The sequence below is a fragment of the Stegastes partitus genome, unplaced genomic scaffold (assembly GCF_000690725.1).
Source record: "Stegastes partitus isolate 25-593 unplaced genomic scaffold, Stegastes_partitus-1.0.2 Scaffold962, whole genome shotgun sequence".
Classification (NCBI taxonomy): domain Eukaryota; kingdom Metazoa; phylum Chordata; class Actinopteri; family Pomacentridae; genus Stegastes; species Stegastes partitus.
The window spans coordinates 699-14,649 of NW_007578693.1; the positions used below are offsets into that span (position 1 = coordinate 699).

General features: G+C 40.9%; 1 protein-coding gene across 1 annotated transcript; it reads left to right on the forward strand.

The window, feature by feature from the left end:
• Window positions 1–784: 784 nt before the first annotated feature.
• Window positions 785–13,199, forward strand: LOC103366646 (E3 ubiquitin-protein ligase Itchy; the record flags this gene model as incomplete). Its single annotated transcript, XM_008294420.1, has 14 exons — window positions 785–854; window positions 1,540–1,624; window positions 1,960–2,088; window positions 3,671–3,743; window positions 5,169–5,240; window positions 5,791–5,882; window positions 7,192–7,351; window positions 7,463–7,596; window positions 8,483–8,623; window positions 8,808–8,928; window positions 9,029–9,133; window positions 9,739–9,835; window positions 10,132–10,204; window positions 10,705–13,199. Coding segments are annotated over 14 exons (1,452 nt in total), but the record flags the coding sequence as incomplete, so codon positions are not given.
• Between the last annotated feature and the right edge of the window lie 752 nt (window positions 13,200–13,951).

A 13,951-nucleotide genomic window follows, 5' to 3' on the forward strand; every position in this document is an offset into this window, starting at 1 on the left:
TTAATATGACAAAACTAAGTTGTTTCTACCCACAACTAAAATTTGGTTGGAATTGAGTGAATATTAGTGGAGAGATTTTTCATTTTGATGATAAATTATAGATTTTTTTTATTTTAATTTCTGTTAAGAAAAAACAAAAACTGCATAAGCTATTGACATGAACACAAGGTTTCTGGGATATTCAGTAAAAAAAAAAAAAAATTTTAATCAGTTATTGGTGAGGCTTTAAAAGAATCACTGATGTTATAAAAATTAACACAGAGGGCTTTTTTTTTTTTTTTTTTTTTTAACTCATAACTCAAAAAGTATGTTAAGTAGATTTGTAGGATTTTGCAAGATTCCGTAGTTTGGGTAGAAGATTTGCGTTATTTATTTCAAGAAAATCCACGACCTCAACTTGGAGGCCCTCGCTGAGTTGGCATGAAATGACCCATAAGGCAAAAACAACGACTGTGCTGCAAATCCAGAGAGAAAGTTAGAAGTAGTAGAAAGGTCCTGGTCTCTCGGTGTCAGCAGCTGTGTAATCTGCTGTTTTGTGTCACGCCGTCAATCGCAAACGCAGAAAGCAGCAGCTCATTGGTTTTCAGAACAAACCATCTTTGAGGCATTTTAAGCTGTAGGGACATGTGAGACAAGGAAGTATCGGGCCTTTACAATCTAACTTATTCTTCCTGCCCTCATATCCAGTTCACCTGTTATACCTCGTGCATTTACAAATGCAGCTAACGTCGCTGTTCTTCAGGTGCTTTTTGATTCCTATTAATTCTGTTTTTCTCCTGTGTAGCTACAAGACCAGGTCTCCGTCACTCAGAACAAGGAGTTTGATCCTCTCGGACCTCTGCCACATGGATGGGGTGAGATCATCAGAGCATTTCGGTTTAAATACACACGTAAACCAAAATGTTTGTTAGTTTTCAACAATGATTTCAGACACATGCAGAAATTCAAAGTTGCAGCTGAAATCTCTTCAGATTCGGGAGCCCTTGTGGTCTGGAGTTTTTTCCTTTGCACCAGAAAAATGTCACTGAATTTCTTCCTTTAGTTCTGCAGATTTAGTCTATTTGATTGTTTTCCTGTCAGACCTATTGGCTGTTTTTTACGATGCCGTATAAAATGCTTCATCCTATCTGTATCATGTTAAACACACAGTCTTTATGGGTTTTAACTTTGATGGTGGCAGGTAAATGTATGTAGAATTTGAAGTTTCTGTGAAATAAGAGGTGGTGGTGGAAATTATAGACTTTCTACAAACTAGAAGTCTTTTCAAATCATATGCAGATTATTAGTAATCAAAGAGATGATGCACAATTTGCAATAAGAAGAAAATTGTGGTGTAAAAATTGACAATAACATAAACTCCAATATAAAACTTTGTCGTAATGCCTCAGTTTACTTATGTTCACGCTGCAGAAATCATTTTTAAAAAATGCTGGATCTGATTAGTCTATTCCTAATCCTTGACAAGTAGCCGCCCTAAACTGAAGTGAAGCACTGGACTGGTAACCTGATAATTGACTGATTGTTATGATGTCTTTTCAGAGAAAAGAACGGACAGCAATGGCAGAGTTTACTTTGTGCATCATCCAACACGGTCAACGCAGTGGGAGGACCCACGAACACAAGGGTTAGTCTGTGTGTGTGATGGTGTATTTCCCTGCAGGCATTATCAGATGAACATGTGTACACAGTTGAAACCAGAAGTTTACATACACTGTATAAAAAGACATAAAACCAGTTAGGATAAGCAAATAGAAATAATTTTGGTAATCCTAACTGACCTAAAACAGGAAGGGTTTAGTCACATTTAATGTCAAATAGTGAAAAAATAAATAAGTTATGTCTTTTTATACAGTGTGTGTAAACTTCTTTCAGCTGTACATCATGAACTTATTTTCCTGTATTGTTTTTTGCACTTCTCCTAAAGCCGCCCGTCACCAAACGTTTGGTCTCATTTTTCAGGTTGTTGAATGAGAAGCCGCTCCCAGAAGGCTGGGAGATGAGGTTCACCGTTGATGGCATTCCTTACTTTGTCGACCACAACAGGAGAACCACCACCTACATCGACCCTCGCACTGGAAAATCCTCACTGTACGTCTTCCATCATGTCGTTGTCTTTAAATCTTCAGCCTTCTAGGACTCTCGTAAGACACAAGCAAGCTTGCTAACTAAAGACGATGCTCAACAACTGATGAGGAAGCAGTGTGTTACCACGTCTTTGCATTAATTGGAGCTAATGCAAAGCCTGCTGTCAGTGGTTATATCGGATATTTACAGACCAATGTGGCACAATCTTGCCCTCCCAGCAACTAGACCATTGTGCAGCACAGAATAACCTTGTTGTCATTTTGCTATCGAGGGGAAAATCGCTTTGACTTTTTTGTATTTTTTATTTTTTTTTAAACCAGTCATATTGAATGGAGCTAAACCAAGGATGTAGCAACGATGCCCCCTCAAAATAGTGGGGAGGGAATTGTTTTTGGTCAAACATATACATGCAGGGAGGCAAAAACTGTCATTAAATGACTAATTTACTGAAAAAACCATCAGGACTGCCTCACTGGACCAGCCAAATAGTTCCCAAACCTTTATTGTGGGTAGGCTGTCGTTTCCTGTAGCGAAGACAATTTTGTTAATACGTAGACAGCAGAAGGGGAGGAGTGACATACGCAGCCTACATCTAGTGAGTCCGATTATCCAAAAACAGGTGCTCCACTGACAGGCAACCTAATGTCAGGCTGAACGGCACAAAAACAAAAAAAAGAACCACTGCTCATCCGCTTTAAACTCGTCGAGTATGAAACGGTTGTCAGGATATGTGAAGACTAGATACACACCTATGCAGACGTGTTTCCTGATTTTAAAAGGCATTCTGAGAGTTTAGGAAGTCACTAAAAACAGGCTGAAGCATTTACTTCAGTGGAAATGGGCACATGCATGAAAGGTTAAATTCAAAAGAAAAAGAACTCCTTCGTACATTGACTACATGTTGCCTGGACTCTCTTGTCAGTAACTTTCTGGCTGTACGTAGTCTTTTCAGCACCTTTACAAGCCACACATGAGGTGAGCGTCATGTGTTGCCAGCCAGATCTACTGTTTGTGGCATAATGTTATAAATTAACTCCTAAAGCTGCTTCTCAGACATAAATACTTACTTAAAGCTGATGGGTCATTTTTTCCAAGTATTTTTTTTTTTCATTTTTAGTTAAATTTGACGATGTAGCAGCTCAGCAGGAAGCTCTGTTGTTTCGGGAGTTCAGTTTCAGCAGGTATATTTAGACCTTGTGACGCATCGCCCTGACATGACGCGGCATCAATTACTCTTGCTTTGTTTCCAGCGGTCGGAAAACCAGTTTTGCGAACCGGGACAAGAATGCGACAATACACTGACAGCAGCAGCAGCAGCAGCAGCAGCAGCAGCGTCTGACTAAAGCGTCCTCAACATATTTACACCTTTACAAAGGCTATTGTGCTGTTGCTCTTTTTGTAGTTACGCCAGCTTTAACTTGAGTGTAGTCGCACCTGCCAGTAAATCTGCATCGAGGATCGTGGCGTCATGATGACATAAGCACCAAATACAAGCTCATGATACAAGCACACAAGTATCTTACAATAACATTTAGTATGTTTTGAGATGTTAAATCATTTGTCTGTCTCTGTTTTTTTGTCACAGTGAAAATGGACCTCAGATCACCTACGTTCGAGACTTCAAAGCCAAAGTACAATACTTCAGATTCTGGTGCCAGGTAAGACTCAAGACGGGAAACAGTTTGACAGGATTTACTTATTCTTGAGCATCATGTTTCTTTCCCATCATTGCATCAGTAGACTGATTCAGTTTATTCTTTATTAGGAAAGAACTACCGTAATTTCCGGACTATAAGCCGCTACCTTTTTCACACGCTTTTAACACTACGGCTTCAACAATGGTGCGCCTAATTTATGGATTTTTACGATTTTTACAAATTTGCCTCGAGACAAAAGTCAGAGTGACAACGAAAGAGAGACTGAGGAAGTGTGTGACGAAGTAATTCTGAGGCTGTTCAATTTGGACACTGAAGAAGACGACTTTAGTGGTTTTAGTGCGGGAGGAAGATGAAGATAGCGATCAATGACTTCTCCTGGTAGGCTGCTGTAGTTTTAGTTTTTTAACCAGCTGTGTTACAGGAACTGTTTGGAAAAAAGCATTTACGTATTTGTGTATGTTACCGGTACACATTTAATTAAAAGTTTAAAAAATCTTTCTGTGTAAATATCTCATAGACACCTCCAGCTTATAGACAAGTGCGGCCTCTATATGTACAAAACTGGTTTTCTTTGGTGCGGCTTATATGCAGGTGCGCTCAGTAGTCCGGAAATTACGGTATTATTATTTTTTTGCAGTTACATATTATGTGCGAGGGATCATGCAATCATGCTTTTGCCATGTCGCTGCTCGTTTCACTGATAGGCTTAAAATAAAAACTGCAATCTTTGACTTTTGTGGTACAAGCTCGCCCAAATCAGGCATCGTGTGCGATAATAATAATCTTGCAAGATAAATTTGTGTCATTCTGTACTTGATGGGGCTGCGTCGCAATCTACTTTGAGTCATGTCAGTGATAATAATGCAAGAAATCAAGTTTATTTCAGGTAAATTTGTTTTTTGAAGTGATTAAATTAGCCATGTCTAAACTCACTTATTTATAGTTGAAACCAGAAGTTTACGTACACTGTATAAAAAGACACATAACCTTTTATTTCTCACTGTCTGACGTCAAATCAGACTAAACGTTTCCTGTTAGGATTATCAAAATCATTTCTATTTGCTAAATGCCAGAATAACGAGACAGAGAATTTTTTTAATTCCTTTCTTCAAAGTCAGAAGTTTACATACACTCACTTTTTATTCAGTGTATGTTGACTTCTGGTTTCAACTGTATATGTAGATTAATGACACCTGTGTGTGTTGGTCGTACATGTGCTGTAGAGGAGAGCGCAGTCCGTGCTTGTTTTAGTCTTTTATAGACATCAGCCAAACATCGTACAGTCAATACAGATGCAGACAGTAATAATTCAGTCTTCAGGGGTGGAGTGACTGCGACTCTTTAGCGTAAAAATGAATCACTAGGTGTCCTGCCATGACTAACTGGGTGCTAAATCCTCCTGACGTTTTTCCTTTTTTTCTCCAGCAACTGTCAATGCCTCAACACATCAAGATCACGGTGTCCAGAAAAACCCTGTTTGAGGACTCATTCCAGCAGGTACAGTGACTCACCGAAGCTTTTCCTCTCAAGCTGTTGTTGTTGTTGTTTGCTATTAAGGTATGGCGCTTTATCTACTCTGCCTCTAGCTGCAGTGGTGCATTTGTTGGGTGGAACTCAAATGTATAATTTAAATATGTTGGTGTACACAAAAAAATCAATGATGGAGATGTACATTGTCCTGTATATCCATGTTTTATCTGGAGGGAATAGAGAATTAATATTAATGTGTAAATTCTACGTAGGAGCTCCTTATTATCTCTTATTATCGTTCCCATGTATAGTTTGAAGGGCTTGTGTTCATCTGTTACCACAGCATAACACAGAAAAAGTGCAGGGAGTACAGGTGAACATCTAATGAGGCACAGTGAATTGACTCCAAACCTGTTGCATGCACAAGTTTGCAGTTTTCTGGGTTGAAAAGTGCAACAGCGGTTCTGCAAATGTGCTTAAGAGCCTGAGAGAAGCTATAATATCCTGAGTTATTCTTCTGTGTACAGTGATACAGTGACCACACCACCAGTTTATTGTTTCATTCTCCTTATTTTAGATAATGAGCTTCAACAACGCTCAGGATCTGCGAAGGAGGCTCTGGATCATCTTCCCTGGAGAAGAAGGCCTCGACTACGGGGGCGTCGCCAGGTGAGTGAGAAACTGTGTGCTCTCGCAAGTTTTGTTGTTGCAGAACATGAAGTTCAATTGAAATTAGTTTGATCGGGCCGCTGCCATAGCTCACCTGGTTGAGCTGGCGACCCATGTACAGGGGCTATAGTCTCCAATGCAGCGGCCATGGGTTCGAATCCCGCTCATGGCCCTTCCCCCATTCTTCTCCCCACTTTCCTGTTTCTCTTTCAACTGTCCTCTCAAATAAAGGCAAAAAGGCCAAAAAATAACTTTAAAAAAAAAAAAGAAATTAGTTTGATCCATATCTAAAGAATGGTTTGGATCTTTTGTAACTTGCTTTACTTTTGACTGATTAGAGGCTGAACTAGACTGTAGCTGAAGTTTGGGACTGTTGTCTTCATAAAGACACCACCAACAACCTCAGTCCATTGTCCACTAACGTTACCAGAAATGTAAGCGTTTTATTTGACTCAGACCTCAGTGTCGCTCCACATATCAAAAAAGTTATCCAGTCTTGCTTCCTCCAAATCAGAACAGTCTCCAAAATCAAGCCGATGTTCTCACACCTGGATCTGGAAAAAATTCTACATGCACTCATCTTTTCTCGGTCTTTATTATTGCAACTCCCTCCCTCCCTCTTTTCTGGCGTTCCCGATGAGTCTCTCTCTCGCCTCCAGCAGCTCGGCTTCTTACCGGTTTAAACAGACGACATCACATCACGCCTATCTCGGCTTCCCTCTGCCGGCTCCATGTTTGTTTTAGAATTGATTTTAAGATTGTACTGATCACTTTTAAAGCTCGCCAGGGTCTCGCCACAAACTACATTTCTGATCTGTCGACCCCTTATGAGCCCGCTCGCAGCCTTAGATCCTCAGGTGGTTCCCTTTTGGTCGCTCCGAAGTCGAGGCTTAAATCTAAGGGTGACCGAGCTTTAGAACGACCTGCCTGAAGAGATAAGGCTTGCTGAGTCAGTAACTTCTTTTAAATCACTTCTTAAAACCCACTTTTGTCAACTTGTGAAGTTTACGTTTAGCTTTAATTACTTTTAGTGTTTCATTCTGTTTTTATGCACTATCCACCTGTTTACATGTTCTCTTTTGTTTTTGTTTCTTAATTTCTAGCTGCCTAGGTCTTTGATGTGATGTCGTTTTTAATTCTTTTATTCTTCAGACTTCCTTGATTGTCTCTGTGTTGCATGTTTTTACTGTCAAAGCGCCTTGTGAACGCCGTTCTTAAAGGTGCTGCATAAATAAAGTTATTATTGTTGTATCATTACAAAGGCAGGTTTGCAGTGACGAGCTAATGTTTGCTGCGTCGTCTCTTACAGGGAGTGGTTCTTCCTGTTGTCCCACGAGGTTCTGAACCCCATGTACTGCCTGTTTGAATACGCCGGCAAAGACAACTACTGTCTTCAGATCAACCCGGCCTCCTACATCAACCCCGACCACCTCAAGTACTTCAAGTTCATCGGACGCTTCATCGCCATGGTTAGTCGTTTGACCCCGCGGTCGTCTTGCATGAGTTTTCTGAGGACAGATCAGTAGAGGACGTCTGGAATAAATGGAATCAAACAATGACGCAGCGTTTTTGTCCCTCAGGCTCTTTTCCACGGCAAGTTCATCGACACCGGTTTCTCGCTGCCGTTTTACAAGCGCATCCTGAACAAGCCGTTGGCCCTCAAAGACCTGGAGTCAATCGATCCCGAGTTCTACAATTCCCTCATGTGGATCAAGTGAGTAGCATCTGTAGGCTGTCGTGTGGAGAACAGTTTGAGAGATGTAGGATCCTAAATTTATGGCAAATTTAAAAGGCGAGGCATTTTTTTTATTCCGTGTGGTCGTTTAGTTCGCTGTGAAAGATTATAAACTTGCGTACGCCCGCTTTATGTCTCACTTGTCATTTATTGAGTGAAAGTTTAAACCCTGAGGGGAATCCGTTTATAGCGTTTTGCTGAGTACGTGCCAGTGGATGATTTGATTCTCTGATGCTGCACTGTACAAGTACAAGAGGCAAGTCTTTGTGTTTGAGTCTGCAAGAAGTGTTTTATTCGTAGGATTACTTGTCAAAACCTAATCGCTGATGAATTGAATGTGAATCGGAGGGGACTGTAGTCAGTTTGCTTTTCATCTCATGGAACTTGGATCACACATGTGAACAAAAATCAACAAGCGCGACGAAACTTTTTCATAATCGTGCGACCTATTAAACATTCTATTAGTCGCGCCCGATAAACCAATCAAGTGCACCGTGTTTTTCCTTAACTAGTCTTAGCTAGTTGAATCTGAAGTCAGCTGACTTGCAAGTGTAGCTAAGGTATAAATGAAGACACCAATTTCGATCTTAGCAACAGCAAATCCCCCAATATAAACGTGTACAACACCATGAAAAACACAATCTTGAGGCCCGCAGAGTTGGGATCCACCTGTGTGTCAACAGGTTAAAAAAAATAGTGACTAGTGGTACATCATGCTGTGTCTGTCAGACAGTCAGTGTCTGGAATGCAATATAAGTTTAACACATAACAGCAAAGGGGAAGAGAAATGTGAGGCAGGTCGAGTGCTGCTGGATTGAATGGCGCTGACTGTTGGAGGAGTCTGACGCTCTCCGCTGCTCTTTAGGGACAACGACATCGAGGAGTGCGGCCTGGAGATGTTCTTCTCTGTTGACAAGGAGATCTTGGGGGAAGTCACCACTCATGAACTGAAGCCAGGAGGAGGAGACATCCAGGTTACAGAGGAGAACAAGGAGGAGTACATCCGGTGGGTTTTTATCAACTTAATTCAGTGCTTAGTTCATGTCCATGGTTCTATTAGGTTGTTCTACGGTATTGATCCTGTTCTGTGGTTGGTTCAGTGTGTTCCTAAATGAAGTTTTCATCCAAACAGAACATATAAATTCAGTGTTATTGTAGACTTAGTGGGTGTGTGTGTGTGTCTCCTACAGACTGGTGGCAGAGTGGCGGCTGTCCAGAGGAGTGGAGGAGCAGACGCAGGCTTTCTTTGAAGGCTTCAACGAGGTCCTCCCTCAGCAGTACCTGCAGTACTTTGACGCTAAGGAGCTAGAAGTACGTTTAGACGCTCAGACGCTCGCACTACATGTTGCTTTTTGTGCTGCAGAAGAGGAGACCCACGTCTTTGGTCTAAACTCTGTGTGTCCTGTTCCAGGTGATGCTGTGCGGTATGCAGGAGATCGACCTGGCAGACTGGCAGAGAAACACCATCTACAGACACTACGCTCGCAGCAGCAAACAGATCATGTGGTTCTGGCAGGTCAGTGTGACGCTACAACGGTGATCCATTTATATCTGTTCTCCACTGTAAAATATTCTGCACACTAGTTTATGTATTTATATAGAACTATTTCTATGTTTGAGGGGTATTGTGGTAACTCTCTGTGGCCAAAATCGCACTGACAAGTTAGAAAAAAGTACACAAATTACACAAGTTGTCAAAGGTACAAACCATTAAAATCCATCTTTTGAAGTTTGTGTTGGTGCTCTAGCTGCTCATCTGTTATGTGCCGTTCTATTGATAAACTAAGATCTAAGAAGCCTGAAATTGTGATATTCCATCAAGATATTGTATACTTTATTCCACAATTTTCCAAAAACAAAACCTTTGCACTAACAAGAATCTTTAAACACTGCGCAAAAGACATTTTTGAGTTCCCTCTACTCCTTGCCGTTTCCACGGAGGTGCAGGACTTTATATTGCAGTGAAAAATAAGCTTAAGCTAATAAAAATGTGATAGAAACTGCTTGGTGTTCTGTGGGTTAAAAAGTGCATCTCTGACCTCTGACAGTAGTTTATGCAGGATGATGCTGTTTGTTGTACTCGTAGCTGATTTAATAAGTTGTATAATCTTTTCCCTGCAGTTCATAAAGGAGATGGACAACGAGAAGAGGATGAGGCTGCTGCAGTTTGTCACTGGGACGTGTCGTCTGCCTGTCGGAGGTTTCGCCGACCTCATGGGTAATGACAACTTTTTAAGTTAGCGTTTAATCGTAAATGCTGATTGCCGATGTCAGGATACCACTCTGAGCCTCATTCAAACGCAAAGGGTTCCGTTCTGTTTTGATTTTGTACAAACCTGTTGTTTGTTGATTATTTAGTTGCATATTTCTACCTTTCTGTAAGTTCTAAATTAAACCATTTATAGTTTTTCAAATGTTGGCTTGGAAACTGTAAAGTTAATAACTTGTGGTTTCTCAGTTTAATCTGTCACACTGATGGTGGTTTGTTGAATGAACTCCTGCTTAACTTTTTAGGAAGCAACGGTCCTCAGAAGTTCTGTATTGAGAAGGTCGGAAAAGAAAACTGGCTCCCTAGAAGTCACACATGGTGAGTCTGTGGCTGCAGAGCAGACTTTGTGTGGATCATGTAAATATTCTGAAATTTGTGTTCTTGGTCTCCTCGTGTTCTTCTGTTTGTCTTATTTATATTGTGTATATGGTGTATATACCTCGCCTCCTTTATTTATAGTCGTGTTTTCATGCTTTTCTTTCTGTCACTTTGCTGCTGTGATGTTGCACATTTACCCTTGTGGGAGTAATACAGGATATTCTATTCTATTCTATCAGTTTTTTTTTTTTTTTAAATGAATGATTAGTGGCAGTTTACTGTAAGAAGCTGGTGCATTTCCAGCTTTAGTTTGCTTTCTTTGCTTGGCTAGCTGTTACATGTGAGGAGATAATTCCAGGCAGCTACCAGAAAAAGTCTTGTGAGGAAGTCGTCACTCGTGGGTCAAAAGTTTTGTCTGATTCTCATCTTCAGCTGTTTGTAAAAGACTTTGAAGTGAAATGAAGTCGAGCTAAAATATATTTCTGCTGTTGTTTTCCCAGCTTCAACAGACTGGACCTGCCGCCTTATAAGAGCTACGAGCAACTGAAAGAGAAGCTGATGTTCGCCATTGAGGAGACAGAAGGCTTTGGACAGGAGTGAGAGACACCCGGGGAAGCTGAAACTCTGGGTGCAGGAGTCTGAAGGAATAAAATTCACCAGTCAAATCAGGGAGCCTCCTCAGAGCGGGAGGGTGTTTTGGGAGTTTGCACCCATACATGCATGCGCCTCTATGGTACTTCTACGGGAGCGTGTGCAAGATCGTTGCCTGCATGTCGTTGGGATTTTTAGGGCGTCCGCCCGGCACACCGAGCTCCCAGCAGGCCTCTCAACGCCCGACTGGCACGAGGAAAAATTTTGTATCGTCGTAAACCAAAACACACAAGCTGCTCCTGTCTCTCAGAATGTTTGCCAAAATTACGCATGGGAACCTGAAAACTCGCCCTCCGTGACATCTGCTTACCAGGACTACAGTAGCGTCTCCTTTCCCTGCACGTGACCGTTTGATGGCAGGTTGGTCAGAAGAGTCACCGGATCACAGCGGTAATGAATTTAACACAAGATCGAGGGGGTGTGTTGTTGTTTTTGTTTTGTTTGTTTATTGGTTTTTCTTTAAAAGAAAGTTCCACCAAAAAAAAAAAAAAAAAAAAAAAGCCACTTTTGTTGTTCTAATATTCTTTGTTGGATTAGGAAGAACCTCACATTTTTGATCTGGATTTCTTTTTATTGACTAAAGCGGACGAGTAACACGTGGCAGTCTAAGACGTTAGCTTTGACTTGGTGAGTTTCTAAAAAAAGTAGTGCTTCAAATTAACGCAGAAATAACAGACAATCTTGGTGCTTCGGAGAGATTTGGGAGACACGCCTGCTTTGTGTTCCTGGTGATACAGTATTTGATCTGTGAATCGATTTATGATTGTGAAAAGTGTTGCAGCCTCCATGTTTTAAACAAGTGGTGGAGCAGAACTTAAACTGACCCTAGTTTTATAGGGCCAGAGTTTGCACGCCGTGATGTGGAATGGGACATCATGGATTAGAGTGTTCTCCTAGAAACATGTAAGTTATTCATCTTAGCATCAGCTTTAAAGACATTTCCCGTCTTTTAATTCGTGGGACGACAAAAACAAGCTCCTAAAGAAGTCCTTTAGGCATGAATAATGATTTCTAAAGTGAAAAAACACCAAAACAAAGTCAAACCAAATCAATTTTTAAAAAAATCTTAACAGGCATTTTGAATGAACACGTTAAAACAAATCGCATGTAGCTCTTCACACACACCAACATGTAGCATTTTGAATTTGAGTGTCGGCTCTCTCGTCTTATTTTGACTTTTTAATGCTCAACAGAGTGAATTAGAAGAATTTAAAAAATATTTATTTAACATTTGGTCAAAGAAAGATGCAGTATTTAAAACTTTCGTCTTCCCTTTTTCCACTTAAAGGAGCGTTTTACCTCTGTTCCTGTTCCTGTCGGTTGTTTTTACTGATGGATTGAAAGTGAAACACTGACACGCGGTGAAATCATGTGGCCGAGGATCTCTTGTTAATTATGGATTCCAAAAACAGCTTGGATTGAGAACAGATGAAAGAAAACCTCCCGATGCTTCACCCTGTGTCGAGTGTGTCTAGAAACGGGATAGTTTAGCGTCACACACCTGATCAGCAGTAGCACACTTAAAGATGATTAAACTACTAATTTATCTTGGATGTAGAATGCGGTGGGGGGTTTTGGAGTGAAGTTTAAATACACACTGAGAAGAGAGGTGTGGTCAACTGAGAAACAGGTGATGTTAGTCTGACAAAGCACAGCACTTTTATTTTCTCGCAGCATGTGAGGCATCCAGCGGTGTCTGTCATTAGCCTTCAGGTAGCCTTATTTCCACCCGTAGACATCAGGTATTCTTTATAACCGGTTTCCCGCACGGGTTGCTTTCATTATAAGTTAATACTCTGGCTTCGGTCAGACCCTCGTAGTCCTACTGTGGAGAAGCAACAAGGACCTGCACCAGTGTGGAAAAAGCTGAAAGACTCGAGCTGGGGGACACGTCGTGACTTCAGCTGGGATGCCAACTACTGAGACGAAGTTCAAATAATGAATGTATGATGATCAACAGTCGATTGGTAAAGTTGCCTATTTACAGTTTCGCCTCAGATTGTCACCCCCGATGCAGGATGTCGTTTTAATCACACATTAAAAATCCCGGGGACATATTAGTTAAGCAATTGTGTAAATATCATAATTCACCGCTCCGTATTTGTTGGGTTTTGTTTTTTTTTTTTAAATCTCGTTTTCCAGGATACAACTAAACCACTGTCACTCTCCTGTATATGAAAAGAAGTTGTAAATGGTGTCAATAACAAATTTTCTTTTGTAAAAGAAAGGTTTTAATAAGAGGTTTATGGTAACACTCTATTTTCTTTTCCTGTTTAATTTCTGATGTAAATGAAAGATGTGTAATATAGAAATTGTCACCTTAATAAATTAAATCCAAAAATGCCTACGAGTTTGTGGCTTGGCTGAGGAGATGTTTGGTCATTTCCAAGACGTTTTATCCTCTTGATCATATAATCCTGTAATAGAACTTATTACTGTTTTGCTGTAGGGAAAAGAGGGTCCATGAGTCATAATGAACTAGTACAATGTTTTTGACAGAGAACAATGTGGAGAAATTAGGCTTAAGTTACAGCAGGAGGAGGAACATTACCTGAAACCACTGTCACACCATCTTCCACCTCAAAACATCTTGTGCTGAGGTACCAGCATCACCTCCAAGCCCGTCCCAAGCTCTGGTATTTAAAAAAAAAAAAAAACGTGTACAAGTTTTATCTAAAAATGGTGAAGCCGAGCTGACTCATCACTTCCTACCAAAACAAAGAAATCCTTCAGTGATGAAGGGCAAGTAGGACTCCCGGTCTGGACCAAAGACCTGGGGCTGTAACTCGCCAACCAAAGTCTTTGTTGACCGTTTAGCAGCCAGCACAGTGCACATTCTGCTTATTCTCAGCTTTAAAAGCAAAGCAGTCTCTCTTCCAGTGCCCTCGGCTGTGACAGGAAATACAAACTTTGTCAGACCTACATACACCCAGTTCATGTTTCTGTTCATTCACATTCCCGGGTGATGCACTCACAGAAATCCCTGTATCCCCTGCTACCATGGACACCAGGAGACCAACTACCCTATCCACGAGTTAACACATCATCATCAGCAAGTGCAGCTAAGTTGTAATGCTCTATGGAACATCCATCCAT